Source organism: Aricia agestis, chromosome 19, assembly GCF_905147365.1.
Source record: "Aricia agestis chromosome 19, ilAriAges1.1, whole genome shotgun sequence".
Classification (NCBI taxonomy): domain Eukaryota; kingdom Metazoa; phylum Arthropoda; class Insecta; order Lepidoptera; family Lycaenidae; genus Aricia; species Aricia agestis.
In genome coordinates, this window is record NC_056424.1 from 4,430,789 (window position 1) to 4,458,731 (window position 27,943).

General features: G+C 37.4%; 1 protein-coding gene across 1 annotated transcript in view; it reads right to left on the reverse strand.

The window, feature by feature from the left end:
* Window positions 1-3,029: 3,029 nt before the first annotated feature.
* The window catches only part of LOC121736737, a 39,414-nt gene continuing 14,500 nt past the window's right edge, over window positions 3,030-27,943 (reverse strand). The window contains exons 4-7 of the mRNA XM_042128123.1: window positions 12,166-12,180; window positions 6,864-6,972; window positions 6,256-6,354; window positions 3,030-6,099 (exon numbers count right to left, since the gene is read on the reverse strand). Coding sequence (XP_041984057.1) covers window positions 3,107-6,099; window positions 6,256-6,354; window positions 6,864-6,972; window positions 12,166-12,180 — 3,216 coding nt within the window. The 3' untranslated portion in view covers window positions 3,030-3,106. The remainder of the gene's footprint in view (window positions 6,100-6,255; window positions 6,355-6,863; window positions 6,973-12,165; window positions 12,181-27,943) is intronic.

Consider the following 27,943-nt stretch of genomic DNA (forward strand, 5'->3'; position numbering starts at 1 on the left):
TTTGAACGTAAAATCGTTTGCGATATTGCTACACACGTACAATTTGTCGTTCGATTTTAACATCGAGGAGATAAATCGTTACGATAATTGTCCCGTGTATGGCCACCTTAAGACTGTCGGGTCTCGAATGAGCAATATCGAATTTTTAGTATACAAGATGTTAGTGTAAACACCGTTATGCTTGAAACCATCAAATGAGCCCCTCAAGATGAACAACTTTTTCTATGAGAACAATGCTGGGAGCTCAAAAAAATCCGTCTTCATACCCATACAAATTGCCGATCCGGGCCTCCGTAATATGGATATGAAGGCATTTTTTTTGAGTTCCCAGGATTGTTCTCATAAAAAAAGTTGTTCTTTTTGACGGGCTCATTTGATGGTTTCAAGGATAACGGTGTTTACACTAACACACTGTAGATTTTAATGTCACGAAGCTAAGGTAGGATAGTTTAATAACTTCCATATTTCTAAAGTTCCTTTTAACCTTGCAATACAATATTGTTACTTATTAACACTTTGAAGAGATATAGCAGCACTTTGTGAGTGTATTATCCGTTTTCCTTGAAAATTATTTTTTAATATAAAAGATTTTTTTTGTTTTGTAAATATTAGGGAAACTTGCATAATACAAAAAGATAATAATATAATAGTATTATAGTATTAGTATATGTAGTGTGATCCTATGGTTTCGTTTGTAGGTAATTTTTCAGTTTGCTACTGACACTTAAGTTTTTTAAGCGTAGACCTCAAACGTTATTTCGAATTACTTGTTAGGCTTTAACGGCCGCATTTAATGATGATTAAACTTAAATTCAATGAAGAATTTGACAGAAAATGTATTGGGCTCGTGTCAAAATCTTCATTAAATTACAGTCAAGTAATTAATATTCGTCTCTGAGTGCGACATTAAGGTCCTGTTTCACCACTTTCTGGTAAAGTGCCGAATAGGCTTTTCAGGACTTTTTTGACAGATTATCCATACTTCAACTGTCAAGTTAAGTGGTGAATAGCCTATTCGGCACTTATCAGGAATTTGTTGTCTAAAAACAAAACATGTCCCTTCTGTATTTGATCAAAAGAAAAGCCGGTTGTGCCGAAATTTATAGTATTAAGACTGATTGTTTACAAATCCTTGTTTGTCTACAATTCCTTGTTTCTTAATAAATTATTACATAATATATTAAAATGCCTCTTTTTTTAAAATAACTTACTAGAAAATAATGATACTTTCAAGGGATAGTCGAGCATGACCCATAGCTGGCCATCCACCAGTCTTCCATTTAAGAATGTGTCTCAGTAGTCCAAAATAATTTACTCAATCCAGAAATAAGATACATTACTGCAATGTTTTTACGCTAGAGTGCAGCACCAGCACACACAGGAAAGAAAAGGTTTTGTTCGACGTTTGACAACGTTTCTGTCAATATTCTGATGTGACGTGTGCAACATGTCGGATTTTGGTCGGATTATTTACTGTATGTGCTATTAACGCCCTCTGCTGAGACCTTTGCGTAATATTCTCTACTCCTAATGGACGGTTCGTGTATGGCCAGATTTAGGTTCTGACTTCTAAGCATTATACAAGGTGTAACAAAACTAAGTGATAATACTTTAGGGTGTGTATGTGTTCCTTGTAGACGTCTTTCTGAAAGTAGCAGCTCTGAAAGACCAATTTTTTTTTCACTTTTGTATATGGAACTCCTGACGCTGGGGGATACAAGCGCTCATACAAGTGAAAAAAAATTTGGTCTTTCAGCGCTGCTACTTTCACAGTAAATTCTATGTCAGGAACACATACATACCCTAAAGTATTATCACTTAGTTTTGTTACACCCTGTATACTCTTGTCGTCTTTTCGATACTACCCCACGGGCCCTTGTGTAGGTAGATACAGTGCGACAAGGTTTTAAATGAACGTGGGCGGTGGCGCTGCTCGTAAAGGAGAACTGTCAAAAATGACGTTATTGTACGAGGCAGCGTTAGTTCCTTTTTTCGCCACGTTCACTTAAAGCCTTGTCGAGCTGTAATAATAAAACACACATTTTTTTTTTAATTTTATTACATGTTTTTAAGTAAAAGAAGTCGATACAAAATAAATAGTATTTAAATAGTTTTAAATAAGATGCTTAAATTACTACTATCCAAAGATTATTACTAACCTAAAACTATGGCCTATCGAATTAAAAATCAAAAACGTGTACTTACATATTTGATTTTTAATTAAATTTAGTCTAAACAGAATAAGCAATATAGAAGTAAAGAATAGTATCAAATTTTAATTCGATAGTTTGAATTCGAAATACTTCAACAATAGATACATTTAAAACGCGTCCAAAACAGTTTTGGCAACTATAGAAATCTATAGTGAATATAAACTGTGGACGGGTCCTAAATATGGGAAACATGGCAACTTAAATGTAAGCCTCTGGATTTTTTTTTCACCAAAATGGCATAAGTGAGCTTGATAACAAATAATTTTATAAATTCGCATTACTTTAGTGTAAACTGACCTATTATAGTTAAGGTGGGATTTCACCAAACACACATAAAACTTAGTTTTATAAAACTTAGTTCTCATTGAACGCGTTCATGCTGCGACGTAAATCTCGTTTTGTTTCGATTGGATTTCACAAACATCTTTTGATCGCGATTATTAAATCTAAGTTTACGCGACGTCACGCGACTACTTTACATGTTTTCATCATTTTAAAGCCTTTTCACGTTAATTTAACTACAAAATAGCAAAAAACAATACATAAACTAACAAATGCATGTGTCAAAACTGTCATCTTGACATTTCTTTTGTCTATGTTTTTCGTTCCGCCATGACAGGGCTTGAACGGGTTTTATGACGTTAAACTTCGGACTTTGGACGTTCAGAAGATAAAACTCGGATTTGTTGTGAACGCGTTCAATTTATGCTGGTGAAATGCATTTCGATGTTATAATCGCGTTTATACGTTTTGAACTAGTTCAGAGTGCTTTGAACGCGTTCCGTTTCTTTGGTGAAATCGCCCCTTAATCTACTTTATCCTTTTATGGAAAAAATCTAAACTTTGAGCTCACCAGAAGAATAAGACTAGAAATGTATTACTTTACAGCAGATTCATGAATCTTTTTTAATTTTCTCCCCAAACTCGGGTTTTTTCTCTCTATTGTCTAAATTTTCGCTAATGCTGGTGGCTACTGATATTTCTGTGACTGTCTCCTGCGTTTTTTCATCTTTATCGTCTTTGGCGTCTTCACCAAAGAAAATGGCGACTTCATTATCTTCTACTTCGTCGACTCTTTGTACTGTTTCTATACCTGGTGCTGGAACTACTATTGTATGAGTGATGGAATTGTCTGGCCTTAAATCGCAGTCGCTGAATTCCTTATGTTTATTTTTCGCCTCGCCTTGAAGCAACTGTTTGATACTAGTATTAGAACTTTGGGTTTCTTGGTCTTTTTGCTGCTTGTTGTCTTTATTGGATCTATCGACTGGTTCATATCCCTCTGGAAGGACTAATCCTCCTTGATCAGCGTTAGGTATACCGAACGACTGGTCGTTACTGGGATTGCTATCGCTTACCACGTATTGTTGATTGTTCAGCTTTGATTGGCTTTGATCAATCTCCACTTTGTTGGGGGCCTGATTCGTTCTCGGCTGCTCTATTGCTTGGAGAATGCTTTGCAATAGATCTTCAGAGAGTAACTGGTTGTGGGGAACAGAGGGTGTATTTGATTTGCCGTCGCTGTTAGCTGATTGTATTTGGATTGAATACGACGCTAAATTTCCTTTGACGGGAATCTCTTGACCAAATTGGTATTGACCGTTTTGATTGATTATTTGGTTGCCACTCTCGATATTTTGTTGAAGGCTCTTCGTGGTTTCACTTACAGCCTTTATTTTCTCAGATGTTTGTTTAATTTGCTCCGTTACTTGTTGAATATTATGCTTATAAGAATCCTTTATCATTTTACCCTTTTGCGCTTTGTTCTTGTCACTCTCGATATGATTTGGCAGTACCGTCTCCACGATAGTCTGAGAACCAGTATCCTGATCTTTAGCGGAGTACTTGCCGGAATCTCTACCAGCCACTGAAGCTCCAAATTCTACAGAGACTGCTGAGGATTGCTGACCTTTCTGCAAGGTCGATCCCAAAGTTCTCAAACTTGCTACATATTTTGAAGCTAAATCTGAGGGGATTCTCTCACCCCGTTGAGCCGCTTTTAAAATAGCCTCGTGGTATGGACAATGTTTCAAAATTGCAGCCGCATCTAAGTTCGAAAGATTTCCGAGTATAGTCCCATCGAGAGTCGCTGCGATTTCGTTATTGCTAGATCCAGAGGCTGTGTGATCAGCGACAGTTAGCAAAGGAGCAGCATATGAGTCTATTGGTGAGCCGTATAAGTTGCTCGGTTGTTGTTGTAGTACTTGGAACGATATCGGGTTACCCGAATGCGGTAAACTGTAAAGGCTCGATGGTTCTATTTGCACGGAATATCCGTGGTTGCCAGTCTGTTGGTTAATGTCTTTGACGTCACGGATCGGTGGTGGCAAGTAGGCGGGATGTTGGCTAATTTCATCGATACCATGGGCATCCTTATGATGTGACACGTGACCGATCTGTTGTATTAATCCTTCAGGTACGGACTCTCGGAATTTCACGGGATGACGCGGGTGTGGTCCACCTGTATGACCACCGCCAGAATAGGTTCCGTACGGTATCGGTAGATTAGCTGGGAGAGGCTTAGGGGGAGCTCCGTATTGACTGCCTGGTGGGACACCATAAACGCCTGACGGAGCATTTAATCCTTTAGCGCCCAGCTGCCGGAATGACTGCTGATAGTGTCCATTCGATTCTCCTTCCGCAGATGGCAACGAATAAACTTCAACAGGCTTTTCGGGTACGGCCTGTATAAGGTTTAAGTCTTGGTTTTGACCATTATCAGTGTAATGAGCTTCGTAGATTGTCTTCGACTGATCGATGTGGTTGGAATCACCGCCAACGATAGCGTTCAAATCGATATTAGCGAGGGCATCCTGATGAACGCTAGAGTATCCGGTGTTCACTTGAGGTCCGTGGAAGTGAACATTCTGGTTAACATTGGGCAACGATTGTCCTTCAACGTTAATCACCTCCTGAATCTGTGGTGGTGGTCCGTACTGATCCAAGTTTTCTATGTTTCCTCCTGTCTGTGAAAGACTTTCGATGGATTGAAGAGTGTTGACATTGTAATTATCGTAATTCGGTTTAGAAACTCCTGGAATCGGTTTCCAGCCATCGTATAGAACGTGTGGGGGTGTCGGTGGGGCAGGTATTCCTGGGTGCGGCGGCTGCGGGTTCGGATCCGGTTGGGGAGGTCCGTAGTGTCCGATGTTGTCAAAGTTTTGGATAACGATTTGGTCGTTCGGTCCAATGGGACCCAAAGAATGTCCGGGTGGACCATACGTGTCAGCGGGGATGGGGAAGTTTGGTTTCAAGTCTAGCGGCAAGCTCGGTAAAGGCGTTCCATAGATTGGAGCAGGAAGATTCAAGTTTAAGTCATTAGTACCTATACTGGTTCCAACGCTGGCCTCGAGGCTTCCGAATTGGGTCCCAATAGTTCCAATCCCAATGTCACCGTGTCCAATCCCAATGTGGCCGAAGTTTGTGCTCGATCCGAATGTTTGTGGAGGTGGAGCGAGTGGGATATTCTGCACCGGGATGCTTTGAACGTTCAGTGGAGTACCATAAGTGATTTTAGGTGGTCCGTACACAGGTTTAGGTGGTCCGTAAATTGGTTTCGGTCCACCACCGAATCCAGGCTTCGAGAACGAGATTTTAGGTGGCTTCAACGAGATGCCGTGGAATTTAGGAAAGTTTTGCTTGGGTGGTCCGTAATTTTTCTTCGGTGGTCCGTACACTGGCTTAGGTGGACCGTACTGCTGCTTCGGGCCGTGGAATTTCGGTGGTCCATATAGTGGTTTCGGTCTACCCAACGGCGGTGGGGGTCCCGCGTAGTTCTGATCGGGGAAGATGACTGGTGCGGGAGGGCCATACGCCCCTGGTGGAGGGTCTTGGAATACGTTTAAATCTGGGACGCCATACACCGGAGCTGGTTGAAGTTCTTGCACTGAAAGAAACAATATTCATTGATGTAGAAGTTTATAGGCTATAGCATCTGGGTATCAAATACGACTGTGATTTGTTTAAAAGGGGGAAGCAAGATGATACTTATTTTATAGGTGTGAATTGAAAGAATGAACTCTATAAAAATGTTTGAACCCACCAACAACTGGTATATTCTGCGGAGGTCCGTAGGCATCAGGCGGCAGAGGCTCGCCGTACGAATTCGACAAACCGGCATCTCGCTTCTGCGCTTGCGCACCTGAAAACGACGGTAGAGAACGAATAAACGAAATCATTCCGTCTTAAATACAAAATTCTGTTTAATATGAATACAAAAATTCTAAGCATTAAGTTCAGTATTGCCTCGTTTCTGAGGAATTACAGGAGTTTGTCCGTTAAACGTTAATGATTGGTTTAGGTTTTGACGTTTACCAATCAAAAGTGCTGTATAAACTTCTTTTTATAAACAAACAGAAAGTAAGCATAATTTTGTTCAATTAATACATTTTGAATTTTTATTTCATTTGTTCAATTAACGCTAACGTTAAAAAGTTGTCAATTCTTAGTGTCTAAACACACCATACCGAAGTTCCGCGGCGGAAGTTCGGCATGATTCCGCCTGCAATGTATTTGAAATTACCGATGACACACCATGCCGAAATTCCGTCGCGTTATATTGTATGCGTTTGACATTGCTGACGTAATCATGGCGAACTTCCGCCGCGGAACTTCGGCATGGTGTGTTTAGACACTAAGGAAACAATGTACCTGTTTGGGACGCTTCAGCTATCAAATCCTGTTCAGTATCGGTCGCCACCAGCCCCGGCGGTGTCTCCTCAGCTACCACCACGAAGATCAGCAGCCATAGCAGACTGAACTGGAATGATACGCTTATTGAAAACAGGCTAAAGTCGATAGCAAGTGTAGATTTGCGGGGTTTGAATTTAGAAGTAAAGGCCGTTTAGTAATTAAAGATTGCTCGGTGAAAATGAAAGGGCAACGAGCATGTGAAGTGCGCGAAGGACATCTGAGATGTCACAGATATAAGATAGATATATTATGTATTCTGTGATTACATGAGTTGTCACTACCATGAGTTTAAAGCTATAGTATTTAATATTTATCGATACTCGATACCGACTACGTAAATTTTTAGTATGGCAAATTTTACAGCGCCTCTAGCGGACTTGCGAAACTAAAAATCGCCATCCATACTAATATTATAAATGCGAAAGTGTGTCTGTCTGTCTGTCCGTCTGTCTGTCTGTCTGTCTGTCTGTCTGTCTGTCTGTCTGTCTGTCTGTCTGTCTGTCTGTCTGTCTGTCTGTCTGTCTGTCTGTCTGTCTGTCTGTCTGTCTGTCTGTCTGTCTGTCTGTCTGTCTGTCTGTCTGTCTGTCTGTCTGTCTGTCTGTCTGTCTGTCTGTCTGTCTGTCTGTCTGTCTGTCTGTCTGTCTGTCTGTCTGTCTGTCTGTCTGTCTGTCTGTCTGTCTGTCTGTCTGTCTGTCTGTCTGTCTGTCTGTCTGTCTGTCTGTCTGTCTGTCTGTCTGTCTGTCTGTCTGTCTGTCTGTCTGTCTGTCTGTCTGTCTGTCTGTCTGTCTGTCTGTCTGTCTGTCTGTCTGTCTGTCTGTCTGTCTGTCTGTCTGTCTGTCTGTCTGTCTGTCTGTCTGTCTGTCTGTCTGTCTGTCTGTCTGTCTGTCTGTCTGTCTGTCTGTCTGTCTGTCTGTCTGTCTGTCTGTCTGTCTGTCTGTCTGTCTGTCTGTCTGTCTGTCTGTCTGTCTGTCTGTCTGTCTGTCTGTCTGTCTGTCTGTCTGTCTGTCTGTCTGTCTGTCTGTCTGTCTGTCTGTCTGTCTGTCTGTCTGTCTGTCTGTCTGTCTGTCTGTCTGTCTGTCTGTCTGTCTGTCTGTCTGTCTGTCTGTCTGTCTGTCTGTCTGTCTGTCTGTCTGTCTGTCTGTCTGTCTGTCTGTCTGTCTGTCTGTCTGTCTGTCTGTCTGTCTGTCTGTCTGTCTGTCTGTCTGTCTGTCTGTCTGTCTGTCTGTCTGTCTGTCTGTCTGTCTGTCTGTCTGTCTGTCTGTCTGTCTGTCTGTCTGTCTGTCTGTCTGTCTGTCTGTCTGTCTGTCTGTCTGTCTGTCTGTCTGTCTGTCTGTCTGTCTGTCTGTCTGTCTGTCTGTCTGTCTGTCTGTCTGTCTGTCTGTCTGTCTGTCTGTCTGTCTGTCTGTCTGTCTGTCTGTCTGTCTGTCTGTCTGTCTGTCTGTCTGTCTGTCTGTCTGTCTGTCTGTTACCTCTTCACGCGCGAACCGCTGAACCGATTTTGCTGAAAGGCATGGAGATACTTTGAGTCCCGAGAAAGGACATAGGATAGTTTTCATCCCGGAAAAAGGTACGGTTCTCGCGCGATAAACGAATTTTGGCGCAACGGAGTTGCGGGCGTCATCTAGTAGGTACTAAATATTTACGTAGTCGGTATCGAGTATCGATAATTATACTATATAGCTTAGAATACATATTAGTTTAACAAACGCAGCCTTAAACTCATGGTAGAGCTACTAGATGGGTCTTTACTCGTTATTGGTAGATTTGAAAATGACACGTAATACAAAATATATTACGCACACGCGTCTTTTTCTGCTTCTACATTTGCCATGAGATGCTAAAGTTTTTCGCGACCTGTACTTCAAGTTCATTACCCCATCTGTTTTTGGAGGGGTCAATTAAAACGCTAAAAAAGGAAGAGTACAAGTATGGTTTTTAGCATGCAAGAACGCTGTAAAACCTTCAAAAGTATACTTTAACCTTGCACTCTGTAGTTATTTAATTAGAAAACAAAACCAATAAACTCTGTAGCAACATTCACAATGTCAAGAGGTCACCACTCTCACTGAATCCCACCGCCTTGAGAAACAATTATAAACAATGCGCAAGAAAAAGTCTTCGGAAGTGAAAACCTGACATACCTTGCGTCTAGTTTTTGTTGCTTTGGAACTAGGTAATTGATAATTTATTAGTTTGTGCATCTTATGACATACACTTTAATATTATGTTCTCGTCGCCTATTATTTATTTCAATTTTGATTGAGAAATATTTCATCATCTTTTGATGTTAATAGGTAGGTACATGCTTTAACTATGCAAGGTTTAGTAAAATCAACTTCAGAGGCACACTAGTGCACAATGTAAATTATGTAAATAAAAAGGCAGATAAAAATTTGGATGCAATAATGACTATATTAATGTAGGATGCGAGTAGCAGGAGATCGGCCATCTTGGCCTTCATTAAGAGAGGCCTATGTCCAGCAAAGGACTGAATTGATTGAATGACTATAATAAGAACTATAGTAAAAATAAATGAAGGCGATAGGTGTCGGGTCAATAAACTCCCACTTACACATCTCGGCATCTCAAGACTCGACCTTGCATTCGTCGATTTTTTTCACCTAAAAGGGCAAACCATATTATAGTTAAGGTTTTAATCCCACTTTATTGGTGTTCAATGCAAATTTTTCTCTTAATTTATGACGGCATAGTTTAGAAAAGTAGGCAACCTTCATCCTTATTAACTTTGTAAATAAGTTGCATTCAAATGCACTTTCCTATTTATTCACGCATGGCGCTAAGCGATTTCCAGGTCCTAGGTCGTCTGCTAAGTTTCTAAATGTCTAATTTGATTCAAGTTCAGATATATTTAGAAATCTTGTTATATTACAACTTGTTAATATAAAATCAATTACAGAAAGTTCGGGTTTATGCTCTCCTGATAATATTTTCATTAAGACAAACGTTTTGAAATCAGCTGTGCAGTGTGCAGTCAATGATCTTTTCAGCACAACTCATTCATACCATTTCATACTAATATTATGAATGCGAAAGGTTGAAATAGCACAAACCGTTGAACCGATATGGAGATACTTTTAGTCCCGGGAAAGGACATAGGATACTTTTATCCCGGAAAAATGTTCGGATCCCGCGCGAAAAACGAATTATGGCACAACGACGTTGATGGTCCCGCGTGTAACAAAAAGGTAATACTTTAGGGTGTGTGTATGTCCATAAATACCTAGAGTTTACTGTGAAAGTAGCAGCTCAGAGAAATATTTTTTGTGCGATTTGTACATCATGAATTTGGCCATCCAAAAGGTATTAAAAAGTTACCGCTTTCGCTGCTACTTAGTGTCTAAACACCATGCCGAAGTTCCGCGGCGGAAGTTTGGCATGATTACGTCAGCAATGTCAAACGCATACAATATAACACGACGGAATTTCGGCATGGTATGTCATCGGTAATTTAAAATACATTGCAGGCGGAATCATAACGAACTTCGGCCGCGGAACTTCGGCATGGTGTGTTTAGACACTTATACAGGGGACTCAAAAACACCCTAAAGTAAGTCACTTTGTATTATTATTTACATCGATGGTTTTATTACATCCTGTATTACATTAAATATTATATAATAAATAATACTTAATCATAATCCATGCATTTGTTGTGAGTTAAATTACACTTTAAATTATTAATAATTACTATCCGTGTCTGCTATAATTATTATATCTATTAGTAATTTAAGTATAGTATCATTCTATTATATTTATAATATATATGTATAGTATTATTGTACTCGTATATTTTTATTATGCATGTTGTGTTTTTTTTTTTTGTATTCTTTTGTTTGCACATGCACGTTTCTCTTCTTTACTGCAATCTCACCTTTGCCCGTGGTGGTTGCCTGGAAGAGATTGCTACCTAGTAATAAGGCCGCCATTGTGACACCTGAATATTTTGTCCTTTTTCTTGTACTCCTTAATTTGTATCTTTATAAGTGTGCACAATAAAGAATATTTCAATTCAATTCAATACATTGAAATGAAAAGATCTTTCAATTCTGCAATTTCATTGACCACTTAAGATCGTATCTGGGCTGAGTTTCTTACTAAGAATCTGATGGTAATTTTCCACGCTACAAAACGGAAGTGTTGTATAAAAATGTGAGAATTTATGTTAACACTAAGAACAATACATGTAGGTATTCAGACTGATCTGTGACCTAAGATGTGGGAGTGAGCTAGATCTGATTAATAATAATTGCATATTTCGGATCAGCCTCTATTATTTTGTGATCTTGTTTAAAGATAAGTGAGCTTGGTTCTTTTTTGTTATCTGGGGAATAGTGAATACTTAAAGAAGTAACACTAAGGTTGGGTTGCACCAACTAACTTTAACTCAAATATAACTTTAACTACAATGCAAAATGTCAAATCTTTTTAAAGTTTAAAATGGACGCCATCAAGACGCCATTTTTAACCATAACCATACAGCTCGACAAGGTTTTAAATGCACGTGGCGAAAAATGGAACTAACGCTGTCATCATACAAAACGCCATTTTTGACAGTTCTCCTTCACCAGCAGCGCCCCCCCCCCTAAAGTTCATTTATAACCTTGTTGGACCAGCTGTCAAAGTGAAGGTTAAAGTTAAAGCTAAATTTAGTCTTAGCTATAACCATAACTTTAACCTTAACTTTAACTTTATAATAATAATAATAGCTCCCACACCGGTTTCGGTGACGGTGGCCGGTTTCATTGAAACCAGGCCAGCTACGCAGGAGTATTTTATGGTGCCCAAGTATGTGCGCAGTACACAAGAGCACTCTCTATTCCTAATTAATTACTCTCATAACCCAGTGGGACGGCCGACCGACACGACTGGCGAGATATCAGGCACAGGACCGACTTTTTACATGCCCATCCGACGCATGGATCATCTTACTTGTCAGACAATCAGGTGATCAGCCTACAACTTTAACTTTAACCACGCCCCTGGTGCAACCCAACCTTAAAGTGGGTTGCACCACAGGCGTTGTTGTAGTTACAGTTAACCAGAGATTTGACATTTTAACATATTGTTATAGTTAAAGTAAGTTGGTGCAACCCACTTTATGTAACAATTTCCTTTATAAATTCCCAGTAACTACTTAGGCTAAATTACTTTATGCTACAGTCAATTTTGGTAGGTATATAATATAATATATGCTACATATTTATTTAGGATTCCTGCATGAGGCTCGTGTAATACTTACGAAACTCCATCGAATCTGAAACCAAAAAAAAAATAAGGTTAATAAAATATAATTATAAACACGCAACAATATTCATAATATTTTTCTGCAATTTTCTAAGTCTAACACTTATATTGCAGTATTCCATGATAATCATTATTATTGTAGAAGCTTTATAATTTATTAATAAAAACAATTCTTGTATTTTTGACTAAATTAAAAATCTAAGTTAAATATTTGTGTACTTAGGTCCTTTTTTATCCGACAAAGTACTTTTTAACCTGGTAAGTTTGGATCGTTTAAAAAAAATTCCTGACCATTACAGCTCTGTAAAATGACAAGGATGTCCTTGCTTTTAGTTTTAACATTATTTCTTTATACGAAATACTTTCTGACCTAGGTTATAACTTGTAACCTAGACCTACCTGAGTAAAAGTGTGCGCACGCGGCGGTGCGTATCTAAAAGCATTTAACCCGTCAATGCTTTCTCCGGGTGTCGAAACTCGCCAATTAGAAAATCAACGTATGTGGGATTAAATTTAATTGCGATTTACCGGTTCTTGGTTACGGTCAAGTGCGCGTCGGACTGGTCAGGAGTTCCGTAACAAACATTTGTAATTTCAGCAAAGAGTTCCGTATATCCCACAACCTGAGCATTTTTGTGGTACACTTTACGGAAAAAACTATCACGCCTATTGATTTGTGCTATAACATGGTAATTTTTATTTAGTTATAATATGTAGATGTGCTTATCAGCGGTCACTCAAGGTTTGGTTACTATTAAAATATGAAAAAAAACTGCCATAAAGATTATTACCTCGCAGAAAAACGACGCGAGCCCTCACAAAGCTCGGCTTTTCATCATCATCATCAATATACAGTAGGTATTGGTGCGCATAGTTGTTGTACTAACAGAAAAACCATCAGTGAAAATTCTGTCTTCAGTTATTACGGTCGCAAAAAGGGACATCAAAGTCTTTGGATACGGAATTCTAAATACAAACTTTCGCTGACGATTTTGGAAATCATAATAATATGAGAGCAACTTATCTAAAGTGAGCTGCTGCCACTGCCTGCTAGAACTTAATTGAACTAGCTTAGCTTGTAACTTTATTGCTAAAGTAGGCATGAGTAATAATAATCCCTTATAGACACTGCTAGCTTTTGCAATATTTATATTTCAATATAATAACTCCCACACCGATTTCGGTGACGGTGGCCGGTTTCATTGAAACCAGGCCAGTTACGCAGGAGTAATTTTATAGTGCCCAAGTGTACAAGAGCACTCTCTATTCTTTTACTCTCATAACCCAGTGGGACGGAAGACCGACACGACTGGCGAGAGATCAGCGATCAGCGATCAGCGACTTTTTACCCGACTGCCAGCGGGGCTAAAATGGTCGCTTTGAAGAATCATGACATGAATCATGATATGATTCATTTTTCTAAAATCGCAAAATGCAACACTGCTTGCAATTCATTTCTGTATTTTTGTACTGATTTGACATTTGTCAGTTTGACAGTTTGACAATTCATTTGTTGAATTGATTGAGAGGAATTGCTAAATGTGACCATTTTAGCCCCGCAGGAGGGTTATGTGTTTGGCGCGTATCTTGTATGTTTGAAATATTCTTTATTACCTTGTATCTCCAGTACCGCTAAACGGATTTTCACAATTGAGGTATCGTTAGATTTGTCTTAATGACCCAAGTGTTCTTAGATTGGTGACATTTAAAAAAAAACAAAGTGGCAGATGTTTGACGCCATATTGTGAGGTAAAAAAAATAAAAATTCTACCATGCATATCGAGTGGGGTATCAAAATAAAGGATTTTAAACACTGATTCTAAATATGTATATAACTTGCAGTTTTAATATTAAATGGAACGATAAATCTACACTAATATTATAAAGTGGAAAGATTTGATTTTTTGTTTGTTTGGCTCCAAAACTACTGGACCGATTTGAAAAATTATTTTACCATTGGAATTCTATATTATTTTTGCTGAACATTGGCTGAATTTTATTTTCGAAAAAAATAGGGTTCCGTAAGATATTTGGGTTCTTCGGACGCAGGGTGTAAAAAATCAACCAGAAAAGTTACTTATTTTACGTACGCTGCCTAAACTTTGATAGTTTAGGCAGCGTACGTACGTTAGGCATAATATTTTATGATTCATGAATTAATGTTAAACTTGGTGCGACATGCCTCCGACTGCATTTTATAATCCACTTTCTTCTTCTTCATTTTTCTATATAACCTTCTATTTATCCTGGCATGAAACTCGTAAGCAAGAGTCGTATCAATTAAAACATGGATTCGATGCCTCCGGCAGAATTAGGTCTTGTTTCGTTCTTTTTAGTTAACATTTTTTGCAGTCGGGTTTTTTGATTTTTAATTAATTTATTTTATTACATACCCATTAGACAATCAGCTTGATCAGCCTGCATCATCCTAACCACGAAACTACTTTGTATTAGCTTCATTGTCCTAACCAAACTTGGAAATAACATGTCTCCAACGCGGGAATCGAACCCACGACCTCCGAGTCAAGAGCCACGCTCTAAGTCACTGGACCACAGGCGTCACGCCAACGCCTCCGTGGTCCAGTGATTAAGCGCAGTACTACGCACACACTTGGGCACTATAAAATTAGTCCTGCGTAACTGGCCTGGTTCCAATGAAACCAGCCGCCGTCACCGAAACCGGTGTGGGAATTATTATTATTTTCTATATAATAGCCAAGAAAATAATAATATACGATGCTGTCTGCTAGCTTAGTTGTAACGTTGTTTCAACAAGTAGGCACGAAAATAATTACTTACCACTATTCTACACGGAGTTATGAGGTCTATAACATCAATCAAGAGTCGGTCAAGTTTACTAGTTTATAGTCATTATAAAGTCATTTGATTGAATCGTTTATACTATCCCAGATCGACTTGTTTTTACTCCCTTTAATCAGCTGTTAGTTGTTACAAATGTCAATAAACTCAGCTTGATATACCGAGCTTTGTGGCTTGGCAATAAGAAATTAAATACAAATTACTAATCTCACATAAAAAATTCTCTTGGTATTTTCTGCGATCTATCCAAAGCATTTGATTGTGTCAAACATGCTACAAGAAGAAAATTGTATCATTATGGTATAAGGGACACGGCCCTAAAACTGTTAAGTTCTTACTCTATAAGTTCTTATTCTAAAAGGTCTAATGTTAACAAAATAAAGCTAGGTGTTCCACAAGGATCTATTTTAGGTCCCTTTCTTTTTGTCATCTACATAAATGACCTACCATATCTAGTTAAAATAAGCATTGCATTAGCGATATAGTTGTCGTTCTTATTGAAGATAACATTATAACAATAAGTACCGAATTAAATAATTCGCTTCAGCCATAATCGATTTTCGTTCGGTGGTCGGACGCTTCTTAATAGGCTTACAGAAAACTTTGAAATGTATGAAAATGTTAATCTATCAACAAAATTACTTTAGCTTTAATAATAGTTATCTAAGCTATAATATTATCTTTAATGGCAGCTGTCCAAGCTATAATGGTGGCTTTAACGATTTCGAGGTCGTAACAACTTGTAGACAAGTCATTATATCAATGTCTTACGAGATAAGACCATAAATTCCCAAATCGTAATCTTGACCGGAAATTCCCCTAGTGAAAGTGGTCGGGTGACAATATTTGACTAATATTTATCTGATAGAGGATTCTAGAAGAAAGTGTAGTGCTGCACGGTAGCTGTTAAATTAAGAAGGATGTTTCGGGGCGTTTTTTGTTTCGTTCTTACTTTTTAACTAATATTTCCGTACCCTCCCCTATTACCCCTTAAAAGGCCGGCAACGCACCTGCAGCTCTTCTGATGCTGCGAGTGTCCATGGGCGACGGAAGTTGCTTTCCATCAGGTGACCCGTTTGCTCGTTTGCCCCCTTATTTCATAAAAAAAAATACCAAGATTCTTCAAGTATTGATTTCTTACAGACCGACTTTTTACATGCCCATCCGACGCATTTATCATCTTACTTGTCAGACAATCAGTTGATCAGCCTCCATTGTCCGGACCAAACTTGGAAATAACATGTTGTTTCCAACGCGGGAATCGAACCCATAGACCTCCAAGTCAAGAGCAACGCTCTTAACCACTGGACCACGGAGGCGTTAGTGAGGTCTTACATAAGAAATGGTCAAATGGAGAGTTTGTACGTAGCAAGCTCTACTACTCATTACTTGTCTCTAGTATATTCTAATGAGTAAATTCTCCTTAGCTTCAGCGCTGCTACTTTCACAGTGAACTCTATACAGGGGACATACCACCCTAAAGTATTATCACTTAGTTTTGTTACATCCTGTATAATCACTCATCAAAACTGTTCATCGCCACCAGAATTCCACTGACCAGTGGTAATTTGGCATGTTTATACCGTTTTTAACTTGTAACTTTTACTCGTTCGTAACATAATGTCATAATGAACCTGTCCACCAGCTTTCACGGGTCAAAAATTTCACTTGTAATAATATTATCATACAAATGTTTTTAAAATACCATAAGATTGTATAGATTAGCTATAAAGATAGAGATTTTATCTATATATACTAGCTGATGCCCGCAACTGCAACCGCGTTGCGTAGAAATTCGACTATCGCGTGGGAACCGTACATTTTTCCTGGATAAAAAGTATCCTGTATCCTTTTTTGGGTCTTAAAATATCACCGAACCAAATTTTGTCAAAGTCGATTAAGCGGTTTGGGCGTAAAGAGGTAACAGACTGACAGATACACTTTCGAATTTCGAATATATTTTGTATGGATCATTTCCCATCTTCCCCATCATCCAACCCATCGATTCTGACTTTCAATAGTAATATGTAATTTTATTTACTAACTAGACAATAATATCCATTGTACTATACAAGCTTGCTACTTAAGTAGCTATCTACTGAATCACGTCTTCAGCTCCATTCAAGATCTAGCACAGAGTAACCAGTTTCTATCAAAGAGTTGTGTCCACGCTTTCATGCCTCATAGCGTATGCCCTTATGAGACCTGTTCTACGTACTCGGTAATGAACGTACACTAGTGATACATGATACATCGGTAATGAACGTACACTAGTGAATATCGTGTCCACTGTATGGGGTGGAGGGTTGATAGCCTGAGACACAGGATCTCCTAGTTCAGGCATCAACCCACCTAAATGCTTACTGTAAAACTGTTTCAAATAATGTATTGTCTTCTTTATTAAGGTGAAAAATTAATTATGATTATGATGATTATTATTAACCCATCGATCGTGGAATAACGAGACACAATAGCGTTAAGAAGTATTATTATATACAAACTTTCATCCCCTATTTTAACCCCTTGGGGGTAGAATTGATCAAAATCTTTTCTTAGCGGATGCCTACGTCATAACATCTACCTAGCTCTCTAGCATGCCAAATTTCAGCCCGATCGGTCCAGTGGTTTTGGCTGTGCGTTGATAGATCACCATGTCAGTCAGTCACCCTTGAGTTTTATATATATAGATAGATAGATTAGTAAGTATGGATGTCTCTACATTTTGTACAGTAAAACAAAATTGTTTTCAGCTGTCTGTCCCCATGCTTAGAAAGAGTTTTTAAGTTTGACTGTGCCTGTGTCTGTCCATCGCAGAATCTAAACGGCTAAACCGAATTTGATCTAGTTTTTTTGGTTGGAAGCTCATGGAGAGTGATCGTAGCAATAGTTTATATTTTTTACCCGACTACGGCGAAGCAAAAAGGAGGGTTATGATTTTGGTTTATGCTCGCTCACAGCAGTCGCCGCAGGAAAATTTAGTTTTATCAAATTGATAAAGGGCTTTAAGCAATTTCTAATGATTTTATCTGTTCAGTTTTTATTATTACAAAATATGAACAATAGCAAAACTGATAAAAACTATTAGCTTATCTTGTGTTTAAGTTTGGTATATATGATGTAAATTTTAAGTGGCATAAACTTTTGAATTTTGATGGATTAGGATTAAATTATTCAAAGTGGATAACATGATATGAAATTATACATTTTGTTTTGTGGTATTTTAGGCTGTGTTCAAGATAATATGAAAACTTGAGAATATTTTTGTTGAAATAGTTCAATAAATAGTTAAGTATTAATTATTATTCCTCTAATAGTAGAGGAATAATAATTAAAAATTATTTTGATTTTTTCGGGCCACGCTCATTTTTCTAGATTCGCACTATGTTCATATTCAAAAGGGGAATAAAATTTGATTTTTATTGTATAAAAATGTGTTTATAATTTATGTACAGTAAAAAACAAACCCCAGAAAGAATACACTCTATCCTGGAAAATTCCCGCACGAAAAACGAATTTTAGCGCAACGGAAAAACGGAACGGAATCTAGTAAAATTATAATAGGCAAATGACCATAAGTATTTCGTGTAGTAGGCATTAAAATCAATATAGACATGTTCTATGGCGACTTTCTCTCTCACTTTCCCAGCATCACCGGTTCGATGACCTTTTTGGGGTCACAGGTTCAAAGACGATTGTTTCATCGCTATGAGTTATGGGGTATAATTGTCGAAGATTAGTTTTTTTTTTAATTTATTTATCAATAAACTTTTTATTTATTTATTTACATTAGGATATTATATTATAGCACTAGACAGTTGCGCTAAAATTCGTTTATCACGCGGGAACCGTACATTTTTCCAGGATAAAAACTATCCTATGTCCTTTCCCGGGACTTAAGGTATCTCCATGCCAAATTTCAGCAAAATTGGTTGAGCGGTTTGGGCGGGAAGAGGTAACAGACAAACAGACACACTTTCGCATTTATTATATTAGTATGGATGGATGGGGCACAACAGGCGGGGAATCTAGGTCTGAGGGCCTAGACAAGCGACAAGCGATTATCGTAAACGCCAACGCCACAAAATGTATGGGATTTGAGTTTTGATATTAGTATTCGCTAGCGAAGAGATGACTTATGTCAAATAGTTCTTCTGGGGTTGTTCTCTTCACGCTTAAATCACTGAAAAGATTTCGCTAAAAGTTGTGGAGATATTTACTATTTAGAGTCCCGGGAAAGCATAGAACAGTTTTAATTTTAAACCCGAAGAAATTTCTTTGATAGAAATCAATTTCTCTGCGACGAAGTTGCGGGCAGAATCTAGTTTAAATATTAGCATGCGATAGTTAAGAAAATCACTAAGAAGCCTACTTAAAATTATTGTGTGTAAGTGTATTCAGCCTTCATCAGTTCTTTAGCAAATTTAATTTACACTAACGAAAACGGCTATGTCATTCGCAATAATAATCACCACTTTATAAACGCCCATGTCAGTATAGTTGTTAACATAGAGTATGTTATTTTAACAATAATATTATGGTTAAAGTAAAAGTTGGAAGCCGGCGACATGAAGCGGCAGCAGACGACGTGTCGTCGCAACACTACAGCCCCCCTAGACGAGTGGCAAAACGCTAGCACTAACGCTAACGCTACAAAATGTATGGATTTGACAAATTAGTATTCGCTAGCGAAGCGATGACTTATATGTCAAATCGCATACATTTTGTAGCGTTAGCGTTAGCTATTTGCCACTCGTCTAGCGGGGGCTGGTTTAGATATTATGTATTTCTATGAAATACCCTGAGCAGCTAGCGACACGAAGCTAGCGACACTTTTCATAGAAATACATAGTGTCGCGACGACACGTCGTCTGCCGCTTCATGTCGCCCGCTGCCAACCGGCACCTTCAAGCAAAACCAATCATAGTATAAACTACGACAGTATATAAATAACTCTATGGTATAAACCAACAAGCCACTTCCTTGTTTGCGAATCGGTTACAAATATGACCACATTCCAATTTCAAAAGCTCACCACAACTTTTTAAATATCACTTTCGATTGGCAATGACTTTCTCCTTGCGAAACGTTGTGCTAATGTTACATAACTTATCCGTAGTATTTTTCATTCATCATAACATTATGAATATAATTATGCTTTTAAAGATTATGAATTAAGACGATTAATGTCCGGTATCTTAGGTTAATTGTCACGAGTCTATCTATTGATTGGTTAACATTTTGACGTAAGCCAATCAGAAGCCTTAGTCCTAGACCTAAGTCCTAACAAATAGGTAAACTTCAGTCAAGATTCAAGACCCAAGAAACTGGGCATAAGATGAATAATAATAAAAACAAGAGCCTTGTGGCGTACATCTTTTTAGAAAACATACATCGAAATTAATCGACGAATAAGGGGGCAAACGAGCAAACGGGTCACCTGATAGAAACTACCGTCGCCCATGGACACTCGCAACATTAGAAAAGCTGCAGGTGCGTTTCCGATTAACATTTTTTTTTAACTTTTCGGCATAAACATGCAACATTAAAGTTCTCAAATCATTTTTGAAGCCGATTCAGCGTATAATAATTATTGTAGAGATATTAAGCTAGTAAATTTAAGCTAGTAAATTAAAAACTTAAGAAATATAAACGTATATAAGTACTAAAATATTACGGTTTGAAGTTTATTATATAATTTAGTTTTAGAGATATAGATTAGTTTTGTGTATTGATAAATTAACAAAATATTAAGAGCGCGTACCTGCCAATAAACTTTTTAGTTTGGCGGGAAACTATTTTAAGCCACTTTTGTATTTTTGATTTGGAATAAACGTTTAAAAAAAATGTAACTACTACTTATTTATACTAGTAGGCTTTGGCCGAAGATTGTTTTACAAGGCCGTATACACGATCGGTTCCAACCACCAACAGAGGTCACCTTGGTTGGATCAACAAAGTTGAATCTCTATCTACACGTAAATCAACTGTGGAAAAGTGAACAATGCAATGGGATCACTATCTAAACCTCAAAAGACCGCAATAGCGCTGGCTTGTATATGTGATGAAAAAAAAACGTAAAAAAAGACGGTTGTAGATGAAACTGTGGTTAAAAGAAAGAAAAACTTCGAGCCACTTAATCATTTTAAAAATATGGGGAATTTTAGAATGGACGAAAATTCTTTCAACGAATTATTAGAAATGATGCGACCCATAATTACAAAACAAGCTACAAGACCTGTGTCTTGTTTTGTAATTAAGGGTTCATTAATCACTGTTGATGCAACAAGCTGTGTCTGTGGAAGAACGTTTAATAGCAACGTTATGATTTTTGGCTACTGGCGCTACACACCACATGCAACGCATCTGACGATCAATGTGCGACTGAGCGCCAACAAGCGTCTACACGGTTGCGTTTCAACTCAATGTTCTCTATTTGACACTGGTCGTGAGAGATGCGCTCACTACCAAGGTTATTGAAGGTTATTCGGTTGGGCAACCAAAAACAAGCGTCTACACGGTTGATTTTTGTTCCAACCCTACCAAGGTGACCTCTGTTGGTGGTTAGAACCGATCGTGTATACGGCCTTTAACGAACCGATTAATTGTCTGCGGCTAGAGCCAAAAAATGCGTCACTTCACTTACTATTTGTACACATTCACAAAACCACACATTTACCGTGAAATCGTGTTTTACGTAGTAAACAGAATATTTAACCGTTTCTCGTTTATGTTTAAACTAATATTTAACGCTTTCTCCGGTAACAGTGAGATAAAGCTTTAACATACGTAAATTATTACATAACTCTTTACAATTTCACACCAATTTTCTTAATAATTAGCAGTGAAGTAACTCTAACTTTAACTCTTTCGATATTTCTTTTGTCTGGTGGCTTCGTGGTTTAAAAAACTAGCAATAAGAATTTTTCCGACACTTTCCTACCTACTACTTGCTACCATTAATAAATGGAGGCTTTAGCGTAGGAAAAAATATTTGAAATAAAAAAAAATCTGTGCATTTTACGTGTAGCCAGAATATTAGCCAGGTGAAGAAGTAGATAAGTTACAAGGTTTTTTCAAACTATAAGGGGAAAAATGACTATGGTTGGGTTGCACCAGAGGTGTGGTTAAAGTTAAGGTTAATTATTATTAATAAAATTTTAATTAAGTTTTTATTAATAATAATATTCATATTTAATAATAATATCCCATACAAAAAAATACAATGCTTAGCCTCTTTTCGCTCTTAAATGGGACGGAGCCCTTCGTGCGCGAGTCCGACTCGCATTTGGCCGATTTTTTGTATTCCTTGTGGTAGTCGGTGTGACGCTCCACGTGTGAAGTAATATTACAAGTGGAAAGTAAAACTTGTCTGACCACTACTTTTACTTCAGTAGAGAGCTTTGACCCCACGAAAAAAGCTTAATTAATAAGTGCTCAAACTTCAAAGTGATTTCAACACATCTAATTGTATGCTACAGAGCAGTTCTTTTTCCTCTCACTGAACTTTTATGCTACTTATGGATCACAAAACGCTGACGTGGGAGAGCCATGCTTCGGCACGAATGGGCCGGCTCGACCGGAGAAATACCACGTCCTCACAGAAAACCGGCGTGAAACAGCGCTTGCGTGAGTGAGTTTACCGGAGGCCCAAACCCCTACCCTATTCCCTTCCCTTCCCTCCCTTATTCCGTTCCCTTTCCATCCCTACCTTCCCCTATTACCCTATTCCCTCTTAATAGGCCGGCAACGCACCTACAGCTCTTCTGATGCTGCGAGTGTCCATGGGCGACGGAAGTTGCTTTCCATCAGGTGACCCGTTTGCTCGTTTGCCCCCTTATTGCATTAAAAAAAAAACAATATTATGTTCATTTATACAGGGTGTAACAAAAATAAGTGATAATACTTTAGGGTGTGTACGTGTTCCTTGTAGAGACATCACCCGAGCGTCACGAGTTTTCCCATACAAAAGTGAAAAAAATTTTTGGTCTTTCAGCGCTGCTACTTTCACAGTGAACTCCATACAAGGAACACATACACACCCTAAAGTATTATCACTTAACATTCGCTATAATGCTAGATCGATTTACCGCCTTGTATATATATATATATATATATATATAATTGGAACCTGGGAATCGGCTCCAACGATTTTCTCATGAAATTTAGTATATAGGGGGTTTCGGGGGGGACAAATCGATCTACCTAGGAATCATTCTCAGAAAATGTCTTTTTATTCGTGTTTTATCGATAATCGATAAACTGAAAAATATGACTGACATCTATTGGCGAATAATAATACTATTATGTGAGCAACTAATTGTTTTAACGACCAGCAGATGGCATTATTAAGTAACACGAAGTCAATGAGTGTTTGCTATACCGAGCTAAGCTCGGTTATCCAGGTACTATATAAATATATACAAGAATTGCTTGTTTAAAGATATAAGATTATTGTCCAGAAGAGTAAAAAAGACAGCTGAAATTTGGGTGCTTTCTATATTTAAATGGTGCTCCCAAAGAACATTAAATAGTTTTTATTATCAATTTGTTTTGAATAACTTTACGTGTTATTTTTAATGACGAAAATATTAATTTGAATCATAGCATTTTAACTACAATGACAAAATTATTAAAATTAGACATAATAATTTGGTGTAAATGTATAGTTTTATTATAATAACTTTTGCCTTTTATGTTTTCAACTTTTTACTCGATGATAATTGAATACCTACTTACTTACTCAATTCTTTTCTTTCTAATAACTAATTAGTAATTATTACGTATTACATATTATTTGCATCTTAAAACTCTATTTATTGATTAATATGGCTTAGATTTTCGTGAGCTATGGTTAAGTTTCGTATATAAATTTATGCGTTATCCCCCTTATTAATAAACATTGTATAAGCTTAGAATAGTTATGCAGTGTTTTGTTCCTGTCACACAAGTGACATTTTTAATTGGATTGTAGAAGACAAAACATTGTATAACTATTCAAAGCTTATACAACGTTTATTAATGAGGGGGTTAGTGTACACCAGTAGAAATAAGCTCAAAATAAATGGCGCGTAGCGAGACTCATAATTTATTATTAAAGAACTAAGCCAGGCCGTGTAATAATGCAAAAAAAGTGAATTTGACGTTAAAGTTATGCATTTTGCGACCAGCATCTATATAGGAAGCAAATAAATATTTTAAAGCATAAAACTATAAGACATTCGATTGATACAAAATAACATTAGATAATACTAGATAATACTAGTAGGGTTTATTAAACTACTGACCTAAATACCGCCATAATGACCTCAGAATGTAGACTCTACAATCTGAGGCTACTTCAATAGGACAGGAATGACGGAAGCTGAATATAGCGATTTGGTTTTCAATAGTTTATCGTGATATATCTTAAGACTCTTCTCCACTTTGGGCTATTATCCCGGGCGCGCACTAGCGGCCGAGCCGTAGCAGCCAGGCCGCGGCAACCATCGAGATAGATACCTTACTCGTAGTATGAAACCGTCATAGACCACGCGCACCTGGCCGCAACGCGACCAGCGGCGGCCACACCATACTTTCGCCGCCACGGCTTGGCCGCTAGTGCGCGCCCGGGCTTATGGTTAATAATCATGATTACAAAGCATCGATGTTGTTCATCAATAAAGAAAATGACCGTCCACACTGTTGTAAACGCTCGTCTTGCTTGGTCCATCATTGGCCAACTGGCCACTATGGAGAGGATGCATTAATTTAGCTATCAATTACCTACGCCAAGGTCGGAGCAGAGGAAGGGTCTGCTAGCACATACAGTAAATATCATCATCATATCAGAATGTTGATAGGAACGTTGTCAAACAAAACTTTTTGTTTACTGTCTATGCTGGTGCTGCTCTCTAGCGTGAAAACATTACAGTAATATTATATCTTATTTCCTACCTATAATGTAGCAAGTGAAGCGACTAGCGAATTACTATACAAAATAATCATAATTTCTTCGTAAAGCCCATTAATTTGACAGTTTAACTTTTTAATTTTTTTTCTTATGTGACAAAAATACTTTTACGTCGCCGCCCATAGAGAGTTAGCCCACTTTGTGAGATGAATATGTATAAATTATGCACTAATACGCGGTGAAAGCACACAAGTAATGAAAATATGCAATTATAACAAAATCTGTTAGATTTCACGAATCTTAATTTCGTTTTCTAACTTGTAGTAGCGCGACTTCTAAACTAACTAGCGTAGGGGGAGAGTTTATCGACAACTGTCGATAAATTAGTGATGACAAGCTATACTAATATTGTAAATGTGAAAGTATGTCTTCTGTTAGTTGTTATCGCCAAAACCGCTGAACCTATTCTGCTGAATGGTATGAGACACTTTAAGTCCCGAGAATGGAGATAGGATACTTTTATCCCCAAAAAATTTACGGTTCCCGTGCAATGTACAATTATGGTATTTTAACTTCGCGCTTTATTTTAAAACAACATAAAATATATGTAATTGATTGTACTGTCGGTTCTTGGTGGAAATTCATGTTGAACACTAATAAAACAAGAACTAGACTAACTAGAACTAACTAATTACTAACTAGAACACTAAAAAAATACCATGATGCTGACAACCCTAATGTTTATTTTGAATATATTTAATTATTTAAAACTACCGACGTTAAACTTACACCTGATGATGATTTATTTCGAAACCGGTGGTGTATTTTGTTAAAAGTTTTAATAATATCTTAATATAGTGGAAAAAGTGCACGAAAAATTGTGTTTTATTAGTGTTCAACATAAAATATGTAGTTTTAGCTCTACCAACAATGTAGGTGGTAAGGAGAAAGTGATTACCTATATTATTATATATAAAATATTATATAACTCCCACACCGGTTTCGGTGACGGTGGCCGGTTTCATTGAAACCAGGCCAGTTACGCAGGAGTAATTTTATAGTGCTTAAGTATGTGCGCAGTACACAAGAGCACTCTCTATTACTTTACTCTCATAACCCAGTGGGACGGAAGACCGACACGACCGGCGAGAGATCAGGCGCAGGACCGACTTTTTACATGCCCATCCGACGCATGGATCATCTTACTTGTCAGACAATCAGGTGATCAGCCTGCATTGTCCTAACCAAACTTGGAAATAACATGTTTCCAACGCGGGAATCGAACCCGCGACCTCCGAGTCGAGAGCCATGCTCTTAACCACTGGACCACGGAGGCGTTACCTATATTATCTTATCTTATATCTTTAAACGAGCAATTTAAGGTTAGGGGGTTTGGGGGGCGATAAATCGATCTAGCTAGGAATCATTTCTATAAAATGTCATTTTCATCGGATACCGAGCAAAGCTCGGTCAAACAGCTAGTAATAATAAGCAAGAGAAAAACATTTTTTGACATGGACATTTAACTAAATATATATGTTTTAGGTCAGATCACTTTGATAAGTTAGCTTTTTAAACTAAGAGGCTTTCAAATGTATATTAAATAATATTTAAATTCCTTTTTCTACAGAGTGAACATTCTTCAAACTACGTTTGTAGTAATGTACTCTACTACGAGTGTAATTATGGTTTACATTAACTTATGAGTAACATCATTTCCTCTCAGAAAACAAAATTAATAATTGAAGGTAAGGTAGTAATTAGTAAATAATAAGTTCTCTACTTTCTACCGTCAGGCAGGTTTGAGCTTCGCAGTCCACAGATAACCGCAACACCGATTTCCGTTATACCAAATATGAGATTAACAGCCACTTAAGAGCTTCTTAATGTTAATAAGCCCTTGAGCTTGGTGTTCATATTATTTTGGTTAAAAGAGACAGTGATAGAGCTTTAAGACCCCCATCATTTTAGAGAACGTTTCATGTTTCGACCTTAACGACTCTTTAAAATGTATCTTCTATTTGTTACACCTTGTATGTACATAGGTATAAGGAACAACTCTACAGGGTGTTACAAAACTAAGTGTTACTAAGTAGTGATTGGTTGGCTGTCAAAATTTGGATCAATCACAGAGCCGAACCGTGTCTTGAGACCGAGATGCATCTTGAGTACTCTGTACTGACTATTTATACCGGCTCTAAAGTATTTAGTAGCACTTAGTTTTGTGACACCCTGTAGAGTTGTTTCCGCGCGATAAACGGGTTTTAGCGGACGGAGTTGCGGGCGTTATCTAGTCTCAAATAATCTTGCCTGAAGTCAGGATTATTCAGAGTTTCTATCAAAATAACTCTCAACAACTAATGGCTATATTATGTAAAGTCATTCTCCATCTATGAAACAGCGATCAGGATGTCTGGCTTAAGTGCCGTTTAATCATCAGTTATAGCATGAAATCAATTGACACGCTAAAGACATCTTCATTAAGTTGTGCATTTCTTTTAAATGGATATCGCAGTCAGTAGAAATCTTTCAGAAAGACTACATAAAAAAGACATTGCAATTTTTTTAGTTCTTATTTTGTTAAATTGTCCTTTTGCCCTAAGTTTTTCTTTTATTACAATTAAATTTAAAGCTTAATATTATGAATACTGTATACCTAATAACATTTAAAACATATTAAAATTTCATTTCAAAGTATGTGTCCGAAAAATAGACGAACAATTAAAATGAACTGAAAACAAACTTATTTTCTGAAAACTCTACATTTATGATTTTATATTTGGATTCAGGAGACTGTAGATTCGAATTTCAAATTTTTTGAAATTTCATTTGTAGGTAGAACTAAATTTAATTTTGATGAAATATTACGTATTTTTTATTTTTATAAATTAAGGTTAAATTAATTTATTTTTATTCAATTATTTATATAATAATCGATAAGTATTAGTCGGACATGAACTTGTGTAAAAATTATTGTCTCTTATTATTATAGCTTATTAAAAAGACTCACCATATTAAAAAAATTAATAAAATAAATATCCACTTGAAGTCACAACACCACACT